At 43.1% G+C, this 21,452-nt stretch overlaps 2 protein-coding genes across 2 annotated transcripts; both read left to right on the forward strand.

Annotated features, from left to right (window-relative positions):
- Positions 1–43: 43 nt before the first annotated feature.
- Positions 44–5,338, forward strand: LOC133119015 (protein mono-ADP-ribosyltransferase PARP12). The gene is made up of 4 exons (XM_061229380.1): positions 44–599; positions 847–982; positions 1,265–1,579; positions 5,192–5,338. Exons 1-4 carry the CDS (start codon positions 382–384, stop codon positions 5,204–5,206), a joined length of 684 nt encoding a protein of 227 aa, XP_061085364.1. The 5' UTR covers positions 44–381; the 3' UTR covers positions 5,207–5,338.
- A 3,520-nt stretch (positions 5,339–8,858) lies between these two features.
- LOC133119016 (protein mono-ADP-ribosyltransferase PARP12-like) lies at positions 8,859–21,333 on the forward strand. Its single transcript, XM_061229381.1, has 12 exons — positions 8,859–9,313; positions 9,588–9,723; positions 10,565–10,874; positions 13,237–13,290; positions 13,416–13,542; positions 14,068–14,233; positions 14,693–14,813; positions 15,709–15,805; positions 16,456–16,534; positions 17,358–17,488; positions 18,261–18,412; positions 18,627–21,333. Exons 1-12 carry the CDS (start codon positions 9,072–9,074, stop codon positions 19,499–19,501), a joined length of 2,490 nt encoding a protein of 829 aa, XP_061085365.1. The 5' UTR covers positions 8,859–9,071; the 3' UTR covers positions 19,502–21,333.
- The last annotated feature ends 119 nt before the right edge of the window (positions 21,334–21,452 follow it).

Consider the following 21,452-nt stretch of genomic DNA (forward strand, 5'->3'; position numbering starts at 1 on the left):
CTGTGTGCGTTTGAATGGTTTACATTTTTGCTAACTTTCTTGGAATGGAGAACATATTTCCTATATTCCTCGTTCGTTGGCTGAAAGTCGAGCTTTTCCTTCCATTTCGCCTATCTGTATTTGACCAAAACTTATTGGTGTGAAAATTACACGGTCTACACGTACATTCCGGTAAATCGGTGCTTAAATTTCTATTTCCACCGAAGTGGTGGAACTTGTTTATTACGTCGGTGACGTGACATTACTGTCTTTGTACAGTCATCAGGCAACAGCGAGAACTGGACGAAGACATCGGCACCGGGCAATACTCATAGTTTGGATTAAAGGCTCTATTTTCTATATTCTTTTGTGATCAAACTTATTTGCGACAATCGTGGGGCGATGGATTACGGAGATCTAGTCGACATTGGTTCTGGGCTTCTGGACGTAAAAGGTGTCATTGACACGGTCTTACAAAACGATAATTTTTCCGTTGTTAAAGTTAACGGAAACAAGCAAGTTGTTGTTAAGACTAAAGTAAGACTGTGTAAAGCCAAAGACTGCACTGACTGCCACAATTTGCACCTGTCCAAATTCTACCTTTCTGGAGACTGTAAGAGGTAAGATTCGTAGACCAATTTTCTAACCTGACATGGCATAAAATGAGACAGAACCTTTTAAAAAATTATATTAACTAATATTATGTTAAGAGCTTGTGTTTTCTCCGCTTAGTATTTTCTTTAGGACTACAAGTGGAGGAGCTGCATGTGTAATTGATTTATTTCCTTGTCCAGAGATACGTGATCTAATCAAGTGAAATTGAAACGTCATCATTCTGGGAGCATTTATTTTATTTTTTTATTTTAGGCGAGGGTGCCGCTTTAGCCATGACATGAACTCGGAGCACAACGCTCGAGTCCTGCGAGACAACAGTCTGCAGGAACTGGACAGGAACCAACTCCGTACCCTGCTGCTTCAGAACGACAGCACCCTCTTACCACCGGTAAATCCACCAAGACACTCACGCACTATTCCCGTCCTCCGGGGAATCTCGTGCCGGAAGCCGCGGAAGAGTTGATGCATATTTTTGTCGGATTTTATTGAACATCTATTTTTGAGGAGAGGATTGTCTCCTGCTTAGTATAATCAACTGTAAGTTGCGTTGGATCAAAAGCGTCAGCCAAATGACATGAAATGTAATGTAATGGCTAAATCTGTGTGTCTGAAACATAGTCTTCTCTGAGACCGTCCTGATGCGCTGAATCTCGCGCATGACTATTTTCAGGTGTGCTTTTCGTACAACAAAGGCAATGGGGCGTACGGAAACTGCCCAGACCAGGAGAGCTGCAGGAGGCTGCACATCTGTGACCGCTACCTCAGAGGAGCCTGTCAGGCCGGGGCCAACTGCCGCAGGTCACATGACTTCTTCGAGCCCCACGCACAGAAAACCTTGCAGGAGAGAGGCGTGCCCAGCGAGCTGATTGGCTCCACGCTGTCCGTCTACCAGAACATCCAGGCCTTGAAGAACAGTGACAACGGCGTGAACAGGAATCCGCCAACACATGCAGGCAACGTGAACGGCAGCAGCAGAAGACAACAAGGTAACAGACTCCATTAATACTGACTCGCATTTCATTACATTCATTTTGCGAACAGTCTCATCTGGGGTGACTTGCAGTCAAAGAAACCTCAGAACAGTGCATTCCTCCAGAGGTCTGTGGTTGACAGTAGTGGCAGACTTTGCCAACACATTCCCCAAACCAGAGTCTAGATGCATGCTAACGTGTGCCAGAGATGCTCACAAATCTTTGGTCACGAGTCCAAGTCAAGTCTCAAGTCTTTGGTCACGAGTCCAAGTCAAGTCTCAAGTCTCTTATGGTTGTAATGAGCGTTCTGTCATCTGCTGCATGCCATCCGGACTGCTTAGAACACTGCATAGCTATATCTAACGAATTCAAAGCATGTACTGTATTATCATCACTCCTTTATCTATTAGCATACAGTATCAGCATTGATTAGTTGTTTGGTATAACGGGCGTGCGTCTACGTTAAAGTAGCAAATAACCGTGTTGTGTCCTTCTGACGTAATTTACATAGCAACTGAACTGTCTGATCACAGGGGGTGGGACTTTTGCCATTTATGGACGGTGCGACACAGACTTAAGGTGACGTTGAACTTAATCGAATGCTTTTATTTATATCGTTCGAATGACCAATTGCCTTTTAAAAGCAAATTGTATGGCTTTGTGCTATTCGCGTATGCTAGCTACATCATGCTAACATCGTACAGGCACCAGTAAAGGCGTAGAACACGCTAGCACTTAGTTATTGTAAGTTTGATCACCTCTGTGAAGTAAAAAAAGTGGACAAATTACGTTTTCTGTGAGAAATGTATTGGCGAACTCACGTACACACACAGCGATCTACATTCTAAAGCTCCACTTTGCCCTCCCTATCAAAAGGAAAGTTATTTCAAAATGTCAAGTCCGTTAAGGTATCTAACTGGCAAGCATGCTGTTAGAGCTAAATTTATTAAAGGGGACCTATGCTCATTTCCACTCTCTATATTCATTCTGGGACTTCACTAGAGTAGCTTTTCATGATTCACATATTTAAAAACTCTTTATTTATCTGTGCAGAGCTCGAAATTGCGACCATTTCGCATATGCTCCCGAAATTTAATCTGTGCGACCTCGAAATATATCAGACTCTGTCGAGTTGAAAAAACCTTTCGAGACCGAGCGTTCAGAGCTGGAGCTTCTTCTTTTTTTTTCTCACAGCGACACCGTTAACTATCATTCGTGTACCAAATTTTTTGAGATGCACAATTATACCGCACATATTACATATAATCACTTAAAGAACCCCAAGATATCAATGAGCACAAAAAAGACGTTAATTGTTGCTTAGTAACGTTAGCCTCTTAGCAGTTTAGCACGCTCAACATTCCACCAATATTAAGTCAATGGAGGACGTTTTTTTAAAGCTTTATAGTTTAAAATGTATAAATCTAGAAAAAGCAACCTGACCAGTATATCTTCTGGTGGCCACATGTCTAGCTTAAAAACTGTAGGAGATACGTCCGGAAGAACCAGGAATAATGATAAGTATTAGTATAAGTATAGAAGAACGGTTTGCGTCTTTGGCAAGCAAACTAATTATAGTACTAAGATCTGGATGATATAACGTTAGCTACCATTTTTTATGTGTAGCAACTAGCAAAATCCACCTGGAACCACCGGGTTCTGAGAGAAGAACTGGTTCTTTTAATAATGTTGCAGGCTATATCAATATTTTCTTCTGAATATAGAGGGTGGCTAAAAATGGATATGGATTAACGAACGCTAATCTAATCACGTTAACCTCCCAGCTACTCTACTAACTTACGTTAGCGTGCTACTAGCTTTGTAGCTAGCTAATGAGGTTAACTTGATTAGATTGGCGTTCGTTAGTCCATTTCTAAGATAGCTGATGCTGAGCTAAACATGTTTGCTAACCGTCAGGCGCTAACGTTAACTTCATTACCAAATGACTGACCTATCTGGGTGCGTTTTCAGGTGCCTGATGAAGTTGGATGTGGTCGATCCAGCATCCTTTATGTAGATCCCGCAGACTTTGCATTTAGCGATCCTTTTCTGGGGGCTTTGTGTCAAATTAGTACAGCCTAAGGCTATAACAAATGGCACAGCAGTAGCAGGTGTGCTCGCCATGGTGTCTTACAGTCATCTGTGGACGTGGCGGCTCGCGCCAGATGCGTAAGGTTACGTATGATGGCGGGAATGACATTCAGCTCGTCAGACATTTCCTTAATGCGCCAAAAAAAAAAAAAAGATTGTTCACGAGTCGAAAACCTCGAGTCCGTGTCAAGTCTCAAGTCTTTTGAGGACGAGACTTAAGTCAAGTCTCAAGTCACAGTGTGTGCGACTTAAGTGCGACTCCAGTCCAAGTCGCAAACTCGAGTCCCCATCTCTGACGTGTGGCAGCTTAAAACATAATGCACCTCACATTCATCAAGCATCACCATACACCCATATGAACTCATTGAGCAGGGCTGTCCAATCCTCTTCCCATTATTGGCATTTTGGCAGACACTCTTATCAAGAGCAATGTACAGTTGATTAGACTAAGCAGGAGACAGTCCTCCCCTGCAATGCAGGATTAAGGGCCTGTGCGGATCTTATTGTGATTACACCGGGATTAGAACCACCAACCTTGTGTGTCCCAGCCATTTAACTTAACCAGCTACAGGCTGTCCCCCGGTGTGGATTTCTGCCCTAATTTGTTTCTACTTTTTCGCAGCTAAACGAGATCTCTAGCTTGAATCGAGGTTTTGCTTCGTTAGGGTTTGGCCGAAGGCCTACAGGATGGCAGATCTCCAGAAACAGGGTTTTGGGCAGCCCTGCTTGACTCATTCATTCAATGTCTTCATTGATCACACAGTGTTCACTCAGCATGGCGAATCCAGACTGTGTTAGCTGAACGCTACCCCATTAGCTCTTGGTTTCTTAAACAGCTAGTCTCACCCGCTAGCTTTTCCTTTTGGAAGTTCCTGTTTCTCATCGGCAAACAAAACATAAATTTGAAGAAAAACTAGCGAAAACATATTAAACAAAAAAAAAAATTGCACTCAAATGGCAATTCTTCTTCTGGTATTCCTGCAGACTCGGTTATGTCTCTCGCACATCCTGTTCATTTTCATTCTGCTAATAGATGCAGTGCACAAAATAAGTGCTTTGTGGCGTTAAGTAGCCGAACAGCTGAGGGTATGAAGGACTTAAAGATGGATTTTCCCAAGCAGTTAAAGCCTACCTACTGTTGATGTTGCCAAATTCACCAGAACTTTTATTAAGGATTGACACGTTAACAAGGGCAATGATCACATGATTCTCACTGCCATGATGATACAACCCAGTTTACTCCAAACTTTCTTCTATTATTAAAAGTTTTTTCTATAGAAGTTTCTTATTTTCTCGAAATACTTATGAACATATGAGTGTAACTCCATGTTAAATGTATTAATTGATCTAAATCACTACTCTATAGCTTAAGCCTTTGGTTTCCTCATACTGTTACAAAATCAACAGCATTCCTTCTTCACTTCTTTTCACCACAGGCACAGGTTGGGCCTCCGAGAGGTGCCTCAGTCAGTCACCCTGAGTGCAGGCTGTGTCAAAATCGGTGAAATAAAATTCAATTGTCTTTATTTTTTCTTGGCAAAAAGGTGTGATGGCAAAGAATAACGAGGGTAGAAGTGTGATGGAGAGACAGCTGTTTCACGGCACCGAGTCCAAACACATGGACGCCATCTGCAAGCAGAATTTCGACTGGAGGATCTGTGGGACCCACGGAACCGCCTACGGGAAAGGTACGGCCCAAATCTGTGCCAGCGGTGTTTGGCGAATTAATTAATCGGTTAATATAAAAAACGACTCACTAAATATAAATGGCCCAGCACAACAGCGTCCTTTTCGATTGTGAAAGCGATAACATTTTTACCTGTCATGTCTTGCTAACCTGCCGAACATTCATTTTTGGGGTTGAATGTTAGCGAATTACCATCCATCTGGCAAGGCGAACTCCACCCAGACCCCAAAACAAGATGTTTTGTCCATTTGAACTCATAATGTCATAGGGCTACAACTCCTTCTAACGTCTTCATTCACTCATGAATGTCATTGTTCCAGGGAGTTACTTTGCTCGAGACGCCAGGTACTCGCACAACTACACCGGCGCCTCGGGAGTGAGGACCATGTTTGTGTGCCGGTTGTTGGTCGGCTGCTAGACTCCAGCTACCTCCGCCCATATTCCAAAGACGGTGTTCTACGACAGCTGCGTAGACAACATACACGACACCACCATTTTCGTCGTTTTTGAAAAGCACCAGATTTACCCCGAGTACCTCATCCGGTATTGCGAGGAGGAGCGGGACTCGCCCGTCCGTGCGTCGTACGTGCCCCCAAAACCAGCGCAGGTGCACTCCCCGCCTCCATCGTACGCTCGCACGTCTTCAGCGTCGTACACTTTCGATACATCCAGCTCAAAGACAGAGAGTTCTTGTGTCATTAGTTAAGTCTCTTTTTACTTGGGTGGGTGGGTGCCACGTCAGCGCGAAATGAGACCCTGCTGATGAGCCCTTTATCAGTGTGCGCGGCTGTGATCCAACTCTGAACTCAGCTGTTATTCTTTCCTCTTCAGATCATCTTTTAATCTATATTCAACCGGTTTGCGGTTTGTTTTGCATGCACATTACGTTACATTGCGTTTTATGAACGAGGCATTTTTATCGGTAGCGGCGCACTGAAAAAAATATGTTTCGTAGGTGATGAACAAATACAAATAATGGTCTGGTACAGCGAGAGTATGTCGTGAAAGTAGTTGCTCTCTAAAAGCCTAGTTCTCACAGCAAAGTTTTGAGTCATTACAAGGAGTATGATCGAGAACTACAATGGCATGCTGCATGCGCTGCGTGAACGTGCTAAAGATCGCGATCCAATGTTAGGTGAAAGTGCTACTAGACGTCGTCAGACTATGAAAGAGGCAGTGAGCGAATGTTTTTTTTATTAGTTTTTTTCTCCAAATGATTTGCACACTAATTGAGGAAAAAATAAGGTTATAAATAAAATGCCTTCTGTGACACAGTGATGAATGTTTGGAAAAAGTGAAATATGTGAATATATGGCAGATTACACTAATCATGTTCAGTTGATGTAGAATATATCAGGTGGTCATTCAGATACTTTGGCTCTATCCTCTTGGCACCCTGCATACTCAAACGAGGACATTACCTTTTGGCCTGATGCAATATTTCTCCGAACATATCATTCAATTAAAATCTTATAAAATAATTATATTAAAAGTCTTTTCACTACAACACGCATTTGTCATCCAAGACGCTTGTTTTATGTAAAGAAAAATGTTAATACTTCTCCCCCCCCCCCCCCCCCCCCCCTCCGGTTCTCAGGTTACTATCCACACTAAACAAGCTGTGATGTAAAATGAGCGTGCACGGTATCGTACATACTTCTGAGTATGCAAACAGCTGTGATGTGTTTTGGGGCATCTCTTGGTATGTTACAAATGTGAACGAGGGCAGTACTGCCCACAAGTGCAGTAACTTCAATGAATGATTTAAAAAGTATTGACTGCAATTTTGTAAATTTAATGAGGTTGGTTTCTAGTTGTTTTTTTGACAGCTTTAAAAAATTAAATTAAAAAATGACTGTAAGTGGGCAAAAAGCTACAGGTCATTGGCATGGTTAAGTATAAAAGTGTAAAGTATGAAAAATACCAAATATATCTGGATGCTAGCCATTCATACAAACATCTGTCTTCGTATGTAATACAAGACAAGCATACTGCATACTACATACTATGTTAGTATGTATCACGTTTTCCAACGGGGTATTGATCTTGTCTTTCTCCTGTAAGGGTAATTTTCTTTATTGATTCTTAATTGACAATGTGAGTTTACATGAAGACAATCACGTGGTTAAAAATAACCTTTCATTTTTAAATCCTTATTACTATTAGACCACTTTTTGAATTACGTGCTTACTCGAGTCTTTCTCTGTCCCGCGCCCAGCAGACAGACAGCCTTTGACCTTAATGTCTCTGCTTCTCCTGGAAGGGGGTAGCTAACACATTCCGGTCTTACAGCAAGGTCAACAAGGGGTATTCAGAAGGCAAAATACTGATAAATGTTTCATGTCTTTTTGTTTTGGTGAAGGCCCCTCTTCCGGAAAAGTGTGTATAAGAGTCTTACTATGTCTGATTAAAATCATAGTGCCGGTAAGCTTTCTCACTTTCTGTTATTTCTTTGCAAATAAATACGAAAGTTAAACTGAAGTATAGCTCTCGTTGTTTTTACTGGGATCTGTTTCATCAGACGATGCTCACCTGTGAAATGTGAAAAGGGCATTTCCAGCATTTTCCCTTAACACGCTACTGGAGGTTAATTAATTGGGGCTCACAATAAGTCACCATGTCACAAAACAAAAATAAAATTACTGCATTTGGCCTAACATTACCTTGATAGTCTTTAAAAGTAACTTTAAAGACATTGTCTTTTCAGACTTGCATTATTTGCGTTAAATGCAATTGGAAGAAATTGGTGTACTGAATATTTAGTTGAAGGTGATAAGGTACGTCCTCGGCGACTGTACATGAAGTGATGAATTGTATGACAGGTAATAAACTACACTGCTTTTTGTAGTGTAAATTCAAAGGCTCCCATTTGTTCATTTTTTCAACCTATGCATGCAGACATTAGCAGTAGCCTGACCTATTGCTCTCCGGCAGTTTTTGGAAGTTTTTGGAAGATTCATAAGGTTGAAATGGTTTTATCGGTAATTCGCATGTAGTGACTGAGGACAGTGGAGTTATTCTTAGTTTAAAATCAACATGGTGCTTTAAAATATTTGGCATTTAATACTCAATTGTGTAAACGAATGCCCTTTGTCTTGATGTAGACGCAATATTGAAGTTTAACGTTTAATCGTTTGAACATGTACAAGCGAAAACATAATGGACTGTGACGAGGCGCTCTTGCTCGCTGAATGATAGGCCGACATGTTGCTCTGATCTTTGGAATTAATTCGAAATAATAATAATTAGGCTAAACATATTTTACATACTGTAACTGAACTATAGTTCTTATGTCTTATCAAGGTGCAGAATAATGACTATTATTTTTGCGGAAGTAGCCTAAAATGTATGAACCATACGATATAATGTATGATCCTATTTATCTGTGTTTTTGAATGGTTGACAGTTTTTCAGTTTTACAGTTTGGTGGAGCGGAGAACATAAAACGTTTCCAGTATTCCTCGTTTATTGACTGAAGAAAAAAAAAACCCACATACTTTTCTATTTGCCCTAAACTGAAACTACACGGTCACATATAATCAAGTGATTAGGTTTCGTTTTCCAATAAAGTGGTGGAGCTTGTCACGCGATATTACAACACTTTGGGAACGTTACATTACCGTTATGTAGGCTACCGTCGTCATCCATCCGCGCAACAGCTCCTCACAAAAGCACCTGGAATACGTATAGTTTGGATCAAAGGGTCTCTCAGATTACGGCAATAGAAAATGACAGACTCTTCTGTGATCAAATGTATCTGCAACAATAATGGGGCGGTGGATTATGGAGTTTTCGTCAAGTTTGGCCTGAGCCCAACGGAACATTGTTCGGTTGTTACAGTTAATGGAAACAAACGAGTTGTGGCTCAGACTAAAGTAAGACTTTGTAAAGCCAGAGACTGCACTGACTGCCGCAATTTGCACCTGTGCAAATTCTACCTTTATGGAGACTGTAAGAGCAGCTTGTCACGGTAAGATTCATCGGTCAATTTTCTTCCCAGAAATAGCGTGAAATAAGCCAGACCCTTATAGCAAATATCTTATAGTATTTTCAATAGGCTATTTAATTATGTTAACGTTTATTCTTACTATAATATTATTTTTCTCGTTAATTTTGTTTAAGACTACAACTGGCGGAGCTAAATATGTAATCGATGTATTTCCGTGTTCAGAGATTCGTGATCTAATCAAGTGTGACTGAAACGTTGTCATTCTGGGAACATTTATTTTATTTATTTATTTTAGGCGAGGGTGCCGCTTTTGCCATGACATGAACTCGGAGCACAACGTTCGAGTCCTGCGAGATAACAATCTGCAAGGACTGGACAGGAACCAACTCCGTACCCTGCTGCTTCAGAACGACAGCACCCTCTTACCACCGGTAAATCCACCATGACACTCCAGCACTATTCCCGTTCTCCAGGGAATCTCCTGCCGGAAGCCGCGGGCGGCTACAGTGCAATTTAGACGAATTTACAGAAAGTAGCTACAGAAAGAGTTGATGTGTATTCATTTTTGTAAGATTTTATTGAAAATATTTTAGGCGTGTGAATGATTGTGACATATGCCCTTGGAAGAAGAATTTTACGATAGTTTACTGTATCTGTGTAGACTAATATTTTCTTTGAATAATTGAAATGGGAAAATGTTTTGGAAAAATAGCTGAATAGCGCTGAGATTATGGCGTAATCTGTGTCTGTGAAACTGGTCCTCTTGCTACATGGTTTAAAACGTTATCTGCTACAAAAATACTGTTTTCAACAGTGTGGAACACATTGTTCAGACAGGATAGTTTTTGTACCTTTGTTGAGGGGATCTGTATATGCGAGCATTTATTGGTGCATTTTTTAGATTTTTTTGAAGTGCCATGAAAAAATGTGAATTCACTTTTATATGATTGCTTGATTTGCAACTTTGGGTTGCCAAAGTGTCCCTGAGCAAGTCGCCTAATCCCCCAATTGCTCTTGATGAGCTGGTTGGGGCCCTGGATGGCAGTGTGTGAGTGTGTGTATGAATGGGTGAATGAGAACCATCAATTGTACAGCGCTTTGGATAAAGGCGCTCTATAAATTCCAACCATTTACCATTTACTTCAGGTCCAGGAGTTGTCCAAACGGCCCCCCAGCCCATCCAAACCTCACACCTGTCACCCACTGACTACGAGTCTGGATCTCTGAGACCGTCCTGGTGCACTGAACCTCACATGTGACTTTTATTTTCAGGTGTGCTTCTCGTACAACAAAGGCGATGGGGCGTACGGAAACTGCCCAGACCAGGAGAGCTGCAGGCGGCTGCACATCTGTGACCGCTACCTCAGAGGAGCCTGTCAGGCCGGGGCCAACTGCCGCAGGTCACATGACTTCTTCGAGCCCCACCCACAGACAACCCTGCAGGAGAGAGGCGTGCCCAGCCAGCTGATTGGCTCCATGCTGTCCGTCTACCAGAACATCCAGGCCTTGAAGAACAGTTACAACGGCGCAAACAGGAATCAGCCAACACATGCAGGCAACGTGAACAGCAGCAGAAGACAAGGTAACAGACTCCATTAATACTGACTCGCATTTCATCACATTCAGTACCTGCTGTAAGCCTGTGTATCCCTGGAAGTAAGCCCGTTGATTGAAAAACTGGAGTGAAATGAGGAATTATCCTGCTGTTGAAGGAAAAATAAAACTTTCCTGTTATGTAAAAAAAAAAAAAAAAAAAAGGAGATGCAAACATTTTTATAAATATTTTCCCAAAAACGTCTGGGGCCTCATTTATAAACGTTGCGTATGCACAAAATAATGCGTACGCCACTTTCTAAGCAAACTTTGGGATTCATAAAAAATGAACTTGACGGGAAAATGTGCGGTCCTCCACGGAAACTCTGACCCATGCGTACGCACATTAACTGGAGAAATGAGAAACTGCGACTCCGATGGCAAAGGGATGAAATGCGAGAAACGGTGTGAAATTACACCACTGTGTAAAATAAATCGAAATATTACCTCACGTATATGTATATATATGAACAGTTAATTTGCAAAAATGGATAAAAGCCTCTCTTACAACGAATAAACAAACAGCTGTTTGATTGATGCTCCCTGGAGTTTCCAAAAAATATGATTTAGGATGATTAATATAAACTGAGATATGTTGTTGTAAAATAATCCCTCAAATATGTAGCCGAATTGTTAAACAATACTTCATGTTATTAAATGTATTCTCATAAATAATATGGTGAACAGTCGGACAAATTACGCTGCACTGATGCCGTTTACAATTCGTCAGTCGGGCAGATACGAGTGCATAGTTTCATAAATTGTTATCATATTCATATTATGTTTTATAATGTGTTTATTGTTATGGATTTTTGTTTGTTTTATCTCTTAATTTTGTAACTGTGTTTTCAATGGTGCTAGACAAATAACGTGTATTATTAGTATTATTATTATTATCATCGTCATCATCACATTCGTTGTGCAGAACTGTTCGTCATTTACAATCAGTCAGGATAATTCCCACACCTGTAGCTTTTCAGAGGCAATCAAATGGCTGAAAGCCCTTTTCTTGGCCTTCTTTTCAGCGTTTGCCATAGTCGTCTTCGTGAAATGCATATTCATTAGGGGTGTTTCACTGCCTATTTAAAGGCAACTGTGGGCGGGACATGAAGCTGGCAAAGGTGCGCCACATTTAGAGTTGACTGTGATTTATAAAGGAAAACTGGCGTGGGACGTGCGTATGCACCGTTTTATAAATCAGAATATTTTTGTGCGTACGCACGTCCTGGGTTTCATGCGTACGCAACCTTTTGACGTGAATCCTACGCACAGTTTTATAAATGAGGCCCCTGGTATGGCCATTACGATGGTGAAATCTCTTATTTTACTATTGGAATGGCCATCCATGTTTTGGGGAAATATATTGCTGGTTTTCCACCCTCCGTTTACCTGGGAGTCAGGTGTTCTTTTAATTACTTGGGAGCAAAGAAACCCAGGGCCCGGATTTGGATTTGAGGACCGGATTTGAGGAACCCTCCTTTTGGAGTTCTATGCAACTCTAGGATCTCGTACAGAGGTGGGCAAAGAGGGCCGTATCTATTTCTGGATTTCGTACCAACTTCTGGCCTTAATTACATAATGAGCCTTTTATGCCATCTGACATTTTAGCTCCAGTACATTTCTTGATGTGCATTAATGACAGCTGAAGACTACTCTTGTTTTCCTGTGATCTAATCTATGAGTGAACCAGTGTTGGTGCTTGTAGCCAATTAGTTCATTTAGCCAGGGTAATTGATTGAAACAAAAACCTGCATACACACCGGCCAGGACCAGAATTACCCACCCCTGATCACGTTTATTTATCAAGGGCACAGCATAACACAAGGTCGTTCTGAACAATGACATTTTTGGGACATGGCAGGCAGCAGCTACGTAGTAGATAATTAAAATCCAAGTTGTTAAAAAGATCACAAATAAGGGCAAGAATAGCATGGATACGGACATTAAATTGTCGTGATGTACATTTCACATGTTCATAGGAAGCCTACATGTGCTGGTTGAGAAGCCTGATGGCCTGGGGGCAAAGACTGTTTGTGAGTCTGGTTGTCCGTGCCCGGATGCTCCGGTAATGTCTGCCAGACGGCAGCAGTGAGAACAGTCCATAGCCTGAGTGGACAGTGGAAGAGGTGAAGGATATACGGACCATGATCTCATCTTTATGAGGTGGCCATGGCAGTCAGACTTCGCTGTGACACTTCAGTTGAACACGTAGATTACTTAGTACAGTATGTCACTCAGAAGTCTTTGAACTGATCAAATCCTTTTGCCTATTAACTTTTTTAAATGTATTACAGATAAAAAGCTTTCTTTGCTTCTTAATTAAAACGTTTTAATTCACATGTCCTTTTCAGAAAAGACCGAGATCTGTATTTACTTTGTCAAGCAGGGCAGCTGCAGACAAGAAGGTAAGAACTTCACCTGTGTCTTTGTGTGTGTGTGTGTAGTGTGAATTTCTTTCCATTATATTTTCTCAGGAGATTCACACAATGGGCATTCGTTTCACCCGATGTTTTTCATATTTATATCCAAGACAGATGCTGGAGAGAGCACTCCACCATGCCATATAAATGGGAGGTGAGAAATGGAGACAGCTGGACGGCTCTCCCAGACAACGAAGAGATCGAGAGAGACTTCTGCGACCCCAGCAATGTGTACAGGTGCATTCAACGTTGGAGCTGTCTTCAGCTCTCAGCTTCAGGCGTGAGGTCACCAATATGTGATTGGAATGTTCTTAGCTGAACATTCTAATCATGATGTAACTATGACAACTGCTCATTGAAAGTAATGATGTTTTAGAACAGTGGCTTGGAATTTTGAAGAAGAAAGCCTGTTCTTAAAATGTTTAAAGGCCCGCGCAATAATTTCCACAGAATGCCCGGTTGCTTTTTCGACACGAATGTGGAAGGCACCTTGTTGGATCATGGTACTCTTCCACTGGCATCTTGGTAACCTGGGCAACAACTTTGCTAAACCCTCTGAATTTCGCAGGTTGCATAGGGTTACTGTGGCAGTTGCATATGTGGCCAAACGTAACCAAACTATTATTTCGATATCTTGCCTGGTGAGTGAGCGATGCGTTCAACTCCAAAACGTTGATATGACACGAGAAAGACCGTTGTTTTTATTAGGAGAATAATTCCTTTCAATTCAACCACGGCTTTGTCTCTGTGTTCTGGCTTCAGCCGAGGAGTCCAGCCCGTTTATTTTGACACCATGACCCGCGGGCCGGCCCAGGTCCGGCGTCTCTCCACGGTCTCCTCTTTGGTTCAGCCCACCTTCATCCTCACCACCACCTGGGCCTGGTTCTGGCAGGAAGAGTACAACAAATGGATCCAGTACTCCTCATCGGTATGTGAGGAATCTCATTGGATAAACTTGGAATGAATCTTCTATTGTATCCTGACTAGCCCACATTTCATCTCTAAGTTTGTGTAATCAAATTACACAAAGTTTTAATTTAACCAAAATTGTTTTCACATCCAAAATTGCCATTCCTGATTGTAGCCATTCTAGTTTGCATTAATGTTTGCGACCACGGCAGACCTGTGTCAATTATGGAATTGTTTTGGATTCAAAAACTTTTCTGTGCTCGATTGATCTTGCCTGGTGCCATTGAGCCACGATGGCGGGGTTTGCATTCTTTGAGAATATTTCCTAGGCTCCAATACACCAAACGAGCTCAGTGGAGTGTAGAAAAGTATTTGAATCCAAAACGATTCCAAGGGCACTCGCATTTTATTCTGCGTTGTTGTTGGGAGTAATGCTGGAGCTGAGCCTTGAGCCCAGTTTGACTGTGTTGTCCGACAGGAAGGGCAGCACGGACTCTCCTCCATCACGAGCGAGGACCTGGAGAGGCGGTACCAGGAGGACAGCCATGCTGTGATGGAGTTCACGGCGGGGCCGCACACCTACAAGCTCAGTTTCCCAGGTAACCGGAGTACCGTGTGCCACGTTGTTAAAAGAGTCGTCGGTTGACTATGAATTCCACTAAACAAACCACATAGGCATGCTTCTGTGATTGTTTTTTTACTGACTGGTGTTTGTGGGACATCAAGGGTTCAGGAATCAAGACGGAAGGAAGGACCAAAAGACAGGCCAGTATAGGTTATAATTTAATATTTATAGGAATAAGAACTCCCTTGTGACAAGTGTTGTATGATGAAAATGATGCATTTTCAACCAGAAAGTGTTTGAATTGTGTCGTGTCGCGTAGCATTGATTGGATGGCCAGACGGAACACTGAAATTCACGGTGATGGATAGGCTACGCCAGGCTCCGCCCTGCTTTCAACACCATAAACGTCGGCTGTTTGGCATCTTGTAACCGTAGAGACCATGGAACCCTCATCGCAGACCCTCGCCGAGGTGTAAACGAACGACACGGCCTGCGTTTTCGTTTTTGTCGTGTGACACTGCGAGTATAAATCAGGCTTTATGCAATGCCAGAGGCCTCTGAGATTCTGCCTGCAGAAGGTTGGAGGGTTTCAGCCCAGTCAGTGCTTCGGACAAAGTTTGTGAGTATGATACATGCATGTGGACTTTGGTCTTCTTGGTTTCGCTAACGGTGCACTCCTCCATCCGGGGGTTGTTGTGGTGGTGGTTGTGGTGGTCGTGGTTACGGTGATGGTTGGTGTGGTGGTTGTTGTGGTGCTTGTTGTTGTGGTTGTTCCGTTGTGGACATGATGGATGGTTGTCATCCATGATGGATTATTGGTTTTCCTGGATTCCTCGTGATGCCTTTTTCTCTGGAGCCTTTCTCCCTGTTGTGCCACATCCTTGGTGTGAATATGGCAGTCAGTAACTGTCCCATTGCGCTGTTTGCAGACATGATCCAGACAAACGAACGATTCGGCACCAAACGGCAGGTGAGGAGACGGCCTGTGTTTGTCTCCACAGCGGATGCTCAGAGAGCCAGGACCAAGTGAGTCCACCTCACGTCTTTACTGCCCCGCTTGGAGTCACTGTTTTGGGCTGTTTAAGTCTTGACTGGGCCCCCTACACCCTCACAAGGAGAACTGAACCCAAAACACATTCCATCCTCCAATGTACAGTGCAGTCCATATGCTTTTGGACATGCTTTTTGTTACAGCTGCCTGTAGAGTAGTGGTAAAGGTAAGTCACTGGGACAGGCAAGGTTGGAGGTTCAAATCCCAGTGTAGCCTCAATAAGATCCGCACAGCCGTTGGGCCCTTGAGCAAGGCCCTTAACCCTGCATTGCTCCAGGGGAGGACTGTCTCCTGCTTAGTCTAAATCAACTGTACGCTGCTGTGGATAAGAGTGTCTGCCAAATGCCAATAATGTAATAATGCTTTTTTTATATTAGGTCCCCCCCCCATCCCTTTTCAGAGGACCAAAAGTCTTAAGCTTCTGAATAGTCAGGTGTATCCAATTGCTTCCTCAGCCGCTAGAAGAATTGATGAGGTTCAGAATCTCAGTATCTAGTCTTGATTTTCGGCTTTTGACCGCCTTTTTCTGTTATTGCCATTTGTCAACACGAGGCCCAGAGTTGTGCCAAGTAATGTTAAATAGGATACATTATAACATGGATAGTTATTTGTACTTTTTCAGCAGAAACAACAGGCCAGGTAATAACTTCAAAGCGGTGCCGGGATACTGGGACAAATCCATGTTGCCGGACACTGGATACAAGGTACCACGTTAATGACATACATTTCATGGGGAACCTCATTAAGCTGTAGACACACAATTAGATGTTGATTCAACCGCTAATCAAGAAATACGCGGGGGGAAATGTCAAATACCGTTTTGGTAGACGCCTAATATTTGCTCTTGTGTCTTGTGTCCGGACTTAACCAAAAAGGGCCGGTGTGGGTGCAGGTTTTTGTTTTAGCCCAGCACTACGACACCTGATTCAACTAATGAACTGATCACAGTGTTTGATCAAGACCTTGAAAAGTAGGATCAAGTGTGTTAGTGCTGGACGAAAACAAAAACCTACACCCAATACCATTGGATACCCCCTCCTTAGATCATCTTTCCCTCTTGGGTCTTTCAGCGCACTTATCCCTGGTTATGGGTATGCACTTTGTTGAGCGTCTGCCAAATGCCATTAATGTTATCTTCACAGAGTTTTTATTATTGGTTGGAAAATGCCCCCCCCCTGTGAGAGGACAGTGTGGTATAAGCCTTGCACAATGAGGATTGCTAATTTTCCAGAGGAACTGATGAAAAGGGCGGTTGACCAAAATGTTTTGTCAGTAATGAGGTGGATAGGCTAACCCGGTGCTTCTCAGATGCGGGACGATACAAAGTATTCCAAGAGGAAAAACTCTGCAGGACACCCACTGAAAATGAGTCTTTTTAATGGAGCAAAAGTGAGTTTTGACGATAGTGCGTCATCGGGGTCGTATGTGAGCCGAATGTTAGACCCCCAGTTTCACAGCGGTGAACCCTGATCTAAGATGGCTGCTCTATGATCTAAGATGGCGGATCGGTGTTCCTTCCTTTCCCAGACGATCCCTCTGCAGGAATCCTCAGAAGAATACCAGAAGATCCTGGCTCTTTTCCAGAAGACGATGGGGGGACACAGCATACACAAGGTCGAGAGGGTCCAGAACCGGGCATTGTGGGAAGTCTTTCAGTGGTATGTCGATTGCCTTCCGAATAGTGTAAAAATAGAACAAACGCCGACCAATGCCATGTAACATGCCGTGTTCACGAAGTGCTTCACAGAGGCATATAACATCTGATAAAACATTGATAAAGATTGAGAATCCATCCATCCATCCATTATCTGAACCCGCTTATCCTGATCAGGGTCGCGGGGGGGCTGGAGCCTATCCCAGCATACATTGGGCGAAAGGCAGGAATACACCCTGGACAGGTCGCCAGTCTATCGCAGGGTACACACACCATTCACTCACACACTCATACCTACGGGCAATTTAGACTCTCCAATCAGCCTAACGTGCATGTCTTTGGACTGTGGGAGGAAACCGGAGTACCCGGAGGAAACCCACGCAGACACGGGGAGAACATGCAAACTCCACACAGAGAGGCCCCGGCCGACGGGGATTCGAACCCAGGACCTCCTTGCTGTGAGGCGGCAGTGCTACCCACTGCACCATCCGTGCCGCCTAAGATTGAGAATAATAAAGTAAAAAAAAAAAAAAAAAAAAAAAAAAGAACAAAGCCACAAAAACAAAGCCCATGCAAGAACTTTAGCTGAAAGCCAGTCTGTTTTGGTGGAGAGCCAATGGACCACGGGCAGCAGAACATCTCCCAAACATCAATGACCCATCCCTTATTTGACCGTGGGTATGCGTTCCTCATGAGAACAGATGAGTGTCATTAACCCTTTTTGAAATATGTACGTAAACACAGTATGTCATAAGAGTGACCAGGTCTTTTTGCAGGCAGCAGGATCTGATGAGGAAAAACGACGCCGGGAGAAATGTCGATGAGAGACTGCTGTTCCACGGTACCGACTCTGTCCACGTCGATGCCATCTGCCAGCAGAACTTTGACTGGAGGCTCTGCGGAACTCACGGAACGGCCTACGGGAAAGGTGGGTCAGGACCTTCAATTTTGGCCGTCGTTTCTGCTCGAAATTAGGTCCTATCGACATTACAGCCACGACTCGATATCGATAGGTTGCAGTTTACATCGAAAATACACAGTGCAGTAATTTGTGTACGAAGAAGTGCATTAGTTTATGTAAATGTTAAATTGTATTGTTTGTTGTTTTTAAATGAGACTGAGAAATGTTTCTGTTTTTCCAGGGAGTTACTTTGCTCGGGATGCGAGGTACTCGCACAGCTACACCGGCGCCTCGGGAGTGAGGACCATGTTTGTGTGCCGGGTGTTGGTCGGCTGCTACACGAGAGGAGACTCCAGCTACCTCCGCCCCCCTTCCAAAGATGGCGGAAAGTCCGTGTTCTACGACAGCTGTGTAGACAACTTACACGACCCATCCATTTTTGTTGTTTTTGAAAAGCACCAGGTTTACCCCGAGTACATCCTGAAGTACGGTGAAGATATGCGTCTTTCCTCCGCGGGAGCCATGGGAACTGTGTCATCTCTTGGCCTCAACTCAACTCGATCAGCACACCGTGCCTCCACTGTACCTACCATGATCAAGCTGACTGCCAGATGTCTGTACCCAAAACCTGTACAAGCTCCGCCCCCAGTCTCTGCCAGCTCTCTGTACCCAAAACCTGTACAAGCTCCGCCCCCAGTCTCTGCCAGCTCTCTGTTCCCAAAACCTCTAAAAGTTCCGCCCCCAGTCAGGCCCCGCTCTGTGACATTCAAACAAGCACAAGCTCCGCCCCCTTTCACAACCTCTTCTGTGACCGCCAGAGTAAAAGATCTGGGAGAAATGTTTGACCCATTCTGGGGCCTGTCCTCAGGGACGGCCAGCTCCCCTTCTGACTCCAACTGCCATTATTCCCGGACCCCAACCAGCGCATCTTCGCCCACATCGTTCCCTGGAGACGGGTATTCACCAAGCGCAGCGACGGGAACGTCTTCTCAGAGTGGTTCCACCAGCGCTATGGATGGGTATCTAAATGAAGATGCCTTCAGCTTTGATGCCTTCATCCGTAGCAGGCTCCACCCTAAGACCCGAAGTAATTGCAGATATCTGTGGGATCAGTGATGAATGGCTCTCTTTTAATTTTCATGTGAATACTGACACCCCTTTTCCATGCAAAAGCCAGAATATACACAGATAGACCCGCGTTTTGACCCGTTCTCGATGCTCCCGGGAAAGTCCCTGGTCCTTGTTTCACACCAGGCTTGTGACTTTCCCGGGTCGCCAAGTTTACTTCCGTTGGTCTACAGGTCCCTGCTGAACAAGGCTGTCCCCAATGTCATTAAAGAACCAGGCCTTATGTTCCCACAAACTGATCCGGAGGCCATATAATTTGCGGATGTTGGCGGACAGTTATGTTTTCGTTTATTTTGAAGATTCTGGCTGAGGGTGTTTGGTCAGGCAATCTTATATTTTGGACGATTTGTTCGGTCACCCAATGTAAGCTTAATGCTTGCTCTTTTACAGTATAAAATCATGTTCAAGCATCTTTTGTTCAAGCCCAGGTGTAGTCACGATAATATCTGCACAGCTGTTGCGCCCTTGAGCAAGGCCCTTAACCCCACATTGCTCCAGGGGGGGATGTCAGCCAAATAACGTGCCAGGTAATGTAGAAATCACTGCCAATACAGAGAGGAGTGGAGTCCTTCTGTTGTCCCGGACGTTGTTTACAAAAGCAGAATGACATTGACCTTAAGATTAAGCCCGATGTTGCGTTTCGCATTATTTTTTCTGTGACAACTCAACCCTGCAAAGAGAAAGAACTAACCAGCGAAATGTTACACTCTTACGTTTGTTTGCGGTTTTTAAAGAAAAGTAGGCGAGCGTACATGTCAAGTCAAATGAAGAGTGTCCAGTGCATCCGGAAAGTATTCACAGCGCTTCACTTCTCCCACATTTTGTTATGTTACAGCCTTATTCCAAAATGGAATAAATTCATTTTTTTCCTCAAAATTCTACACACAACACCCCATAATGACAACATGAAAGAAGTTTTTTTTTTTTTTTTTCTGAAAATTTATTAAAAATAAAAAACTAAGAAATCACATGTACTTTCCGGATGCACTGTATATGTGTAAATATTTCCTATAAAGCAATAATTATACAGGCTAATAGACGGTTGATCAATGTTTGGTAGAACTCCTCGGAAAGCTCCTGAAGGTGGAACATTCGGTCCCAAAAATACAGAGGATTCTCCCGATTTTCAATCCAATCCAATCCAGCCGTTGAATCCGTGACCATCGATATCCGGACCAGTGGGCCGCCGGGAACATCGCACTCTCGCGCTGTGGCAGACAACGAGTCTTATTGTCAAAGCACTCTGAGCTGCTTCCATTGCACGAAAAGTGGTTTGTAAAAAAAGTTTATTATTATTATTAATATTTTGACAACATTCTTTCTCCAAAAACGAGTATTGGCGCCACACTCAGGGAAGAAATAGAATTTGCACACCAATCCCAAATTGAGGCAGGCAAGTTCTACTGTTATTTGTTAAATGATTTTTTAAAATGTATTTTAATAGACTCTGGCATGGTGAAGTAAAACATTCCAAAACAAAATGCTAGCCATTCATACTAACGTCTTGGTATGTGCTACACAGTAGCCTACGTACATACATAGTATGTAGTATGCTCATATTCTGTTTCGAACCGGCTATGTACAGGAAAAAGTTTGGCTCACGGAATTTGTGTGTGTCTGTCTGACGGGGGAGTTTTACATTGTTTGTGTAGAGTAGCCTACTTCATCAGTTTTAATTTTCTGTTTGGCGATGTATTTTTGCTCACTGCATGCTACGTGTTGTTTTGATCGGAGAAATTGCAATATTTAGGCTATATACGACTGTAATTGTGTAATATTATGCAAGTAATTGAAATAAATTCCATACTGTAACGATATAACTGTACGGTTATCTTCTGTCTTATCAACGTGCATAATTGAGTCTTTTTGAACTGAACTCTTTTTGAAGACTATCATCTGATAGCACGCTTTGTCTGCGTGTGTTTTCATGGTTTACATT

This window comes from Conger conger, chromosome 19 (genome assembly GCF_963514075.1).
Source record: "Conger conger chromosome 19, fConCon1.1, whole genome shotgun sequence".
Lineage (NCBI taxonomy): Eukaryota > Metazoa > Chordata > Actinopteri > Anguilliformes > Congridae > Conger > Conger conger.

Bases quoted from the DNA above. Each gene is read 5' to 3' on its own strand.
- LOC133119015 (XM_061229380.1), top strand. From the start codon at position 382: ATGGATTACGGAGATCTAGTCGACATTGGTTCTGGGCTTCTGGACGTA. The intron at 600-846 runs GTAAGATTCGTA...TTTTTATTTTAG, and splicing joins CTTTCTGGAGACTGTAAGAG to GCGAGGGTGCCGCTTTAGCC. The intron at 983-1,264 runs GTAAATCCACCA...GACTATTTTCAG, and splicing joins ACAGCACCCTCTTACCACCG to GTGTGCTTTTCGTACAACAA.
- LOC133119016 (XM_061229381.1), top strand. From the start codon at position 9,072: ATGACAGACTCTTCTGTGATCAAATGTATCTGCAACAATAATGGGGCG. The intron at 10,875-13,236 runs GTAACAGACTCC...TGTCCTTTTCAG, and splicing joins GAACAGCAGCAGAAGACAAG to AAAAGACCGAGATCTGTATT. The intron at 13,543-14,067 runs GTGCATTCAACG...TTCTGGCTTCAG, and splicing joins GACCCCAGCAATGTGTACAG to CCGAGGAGTCCAGCCCGTTT.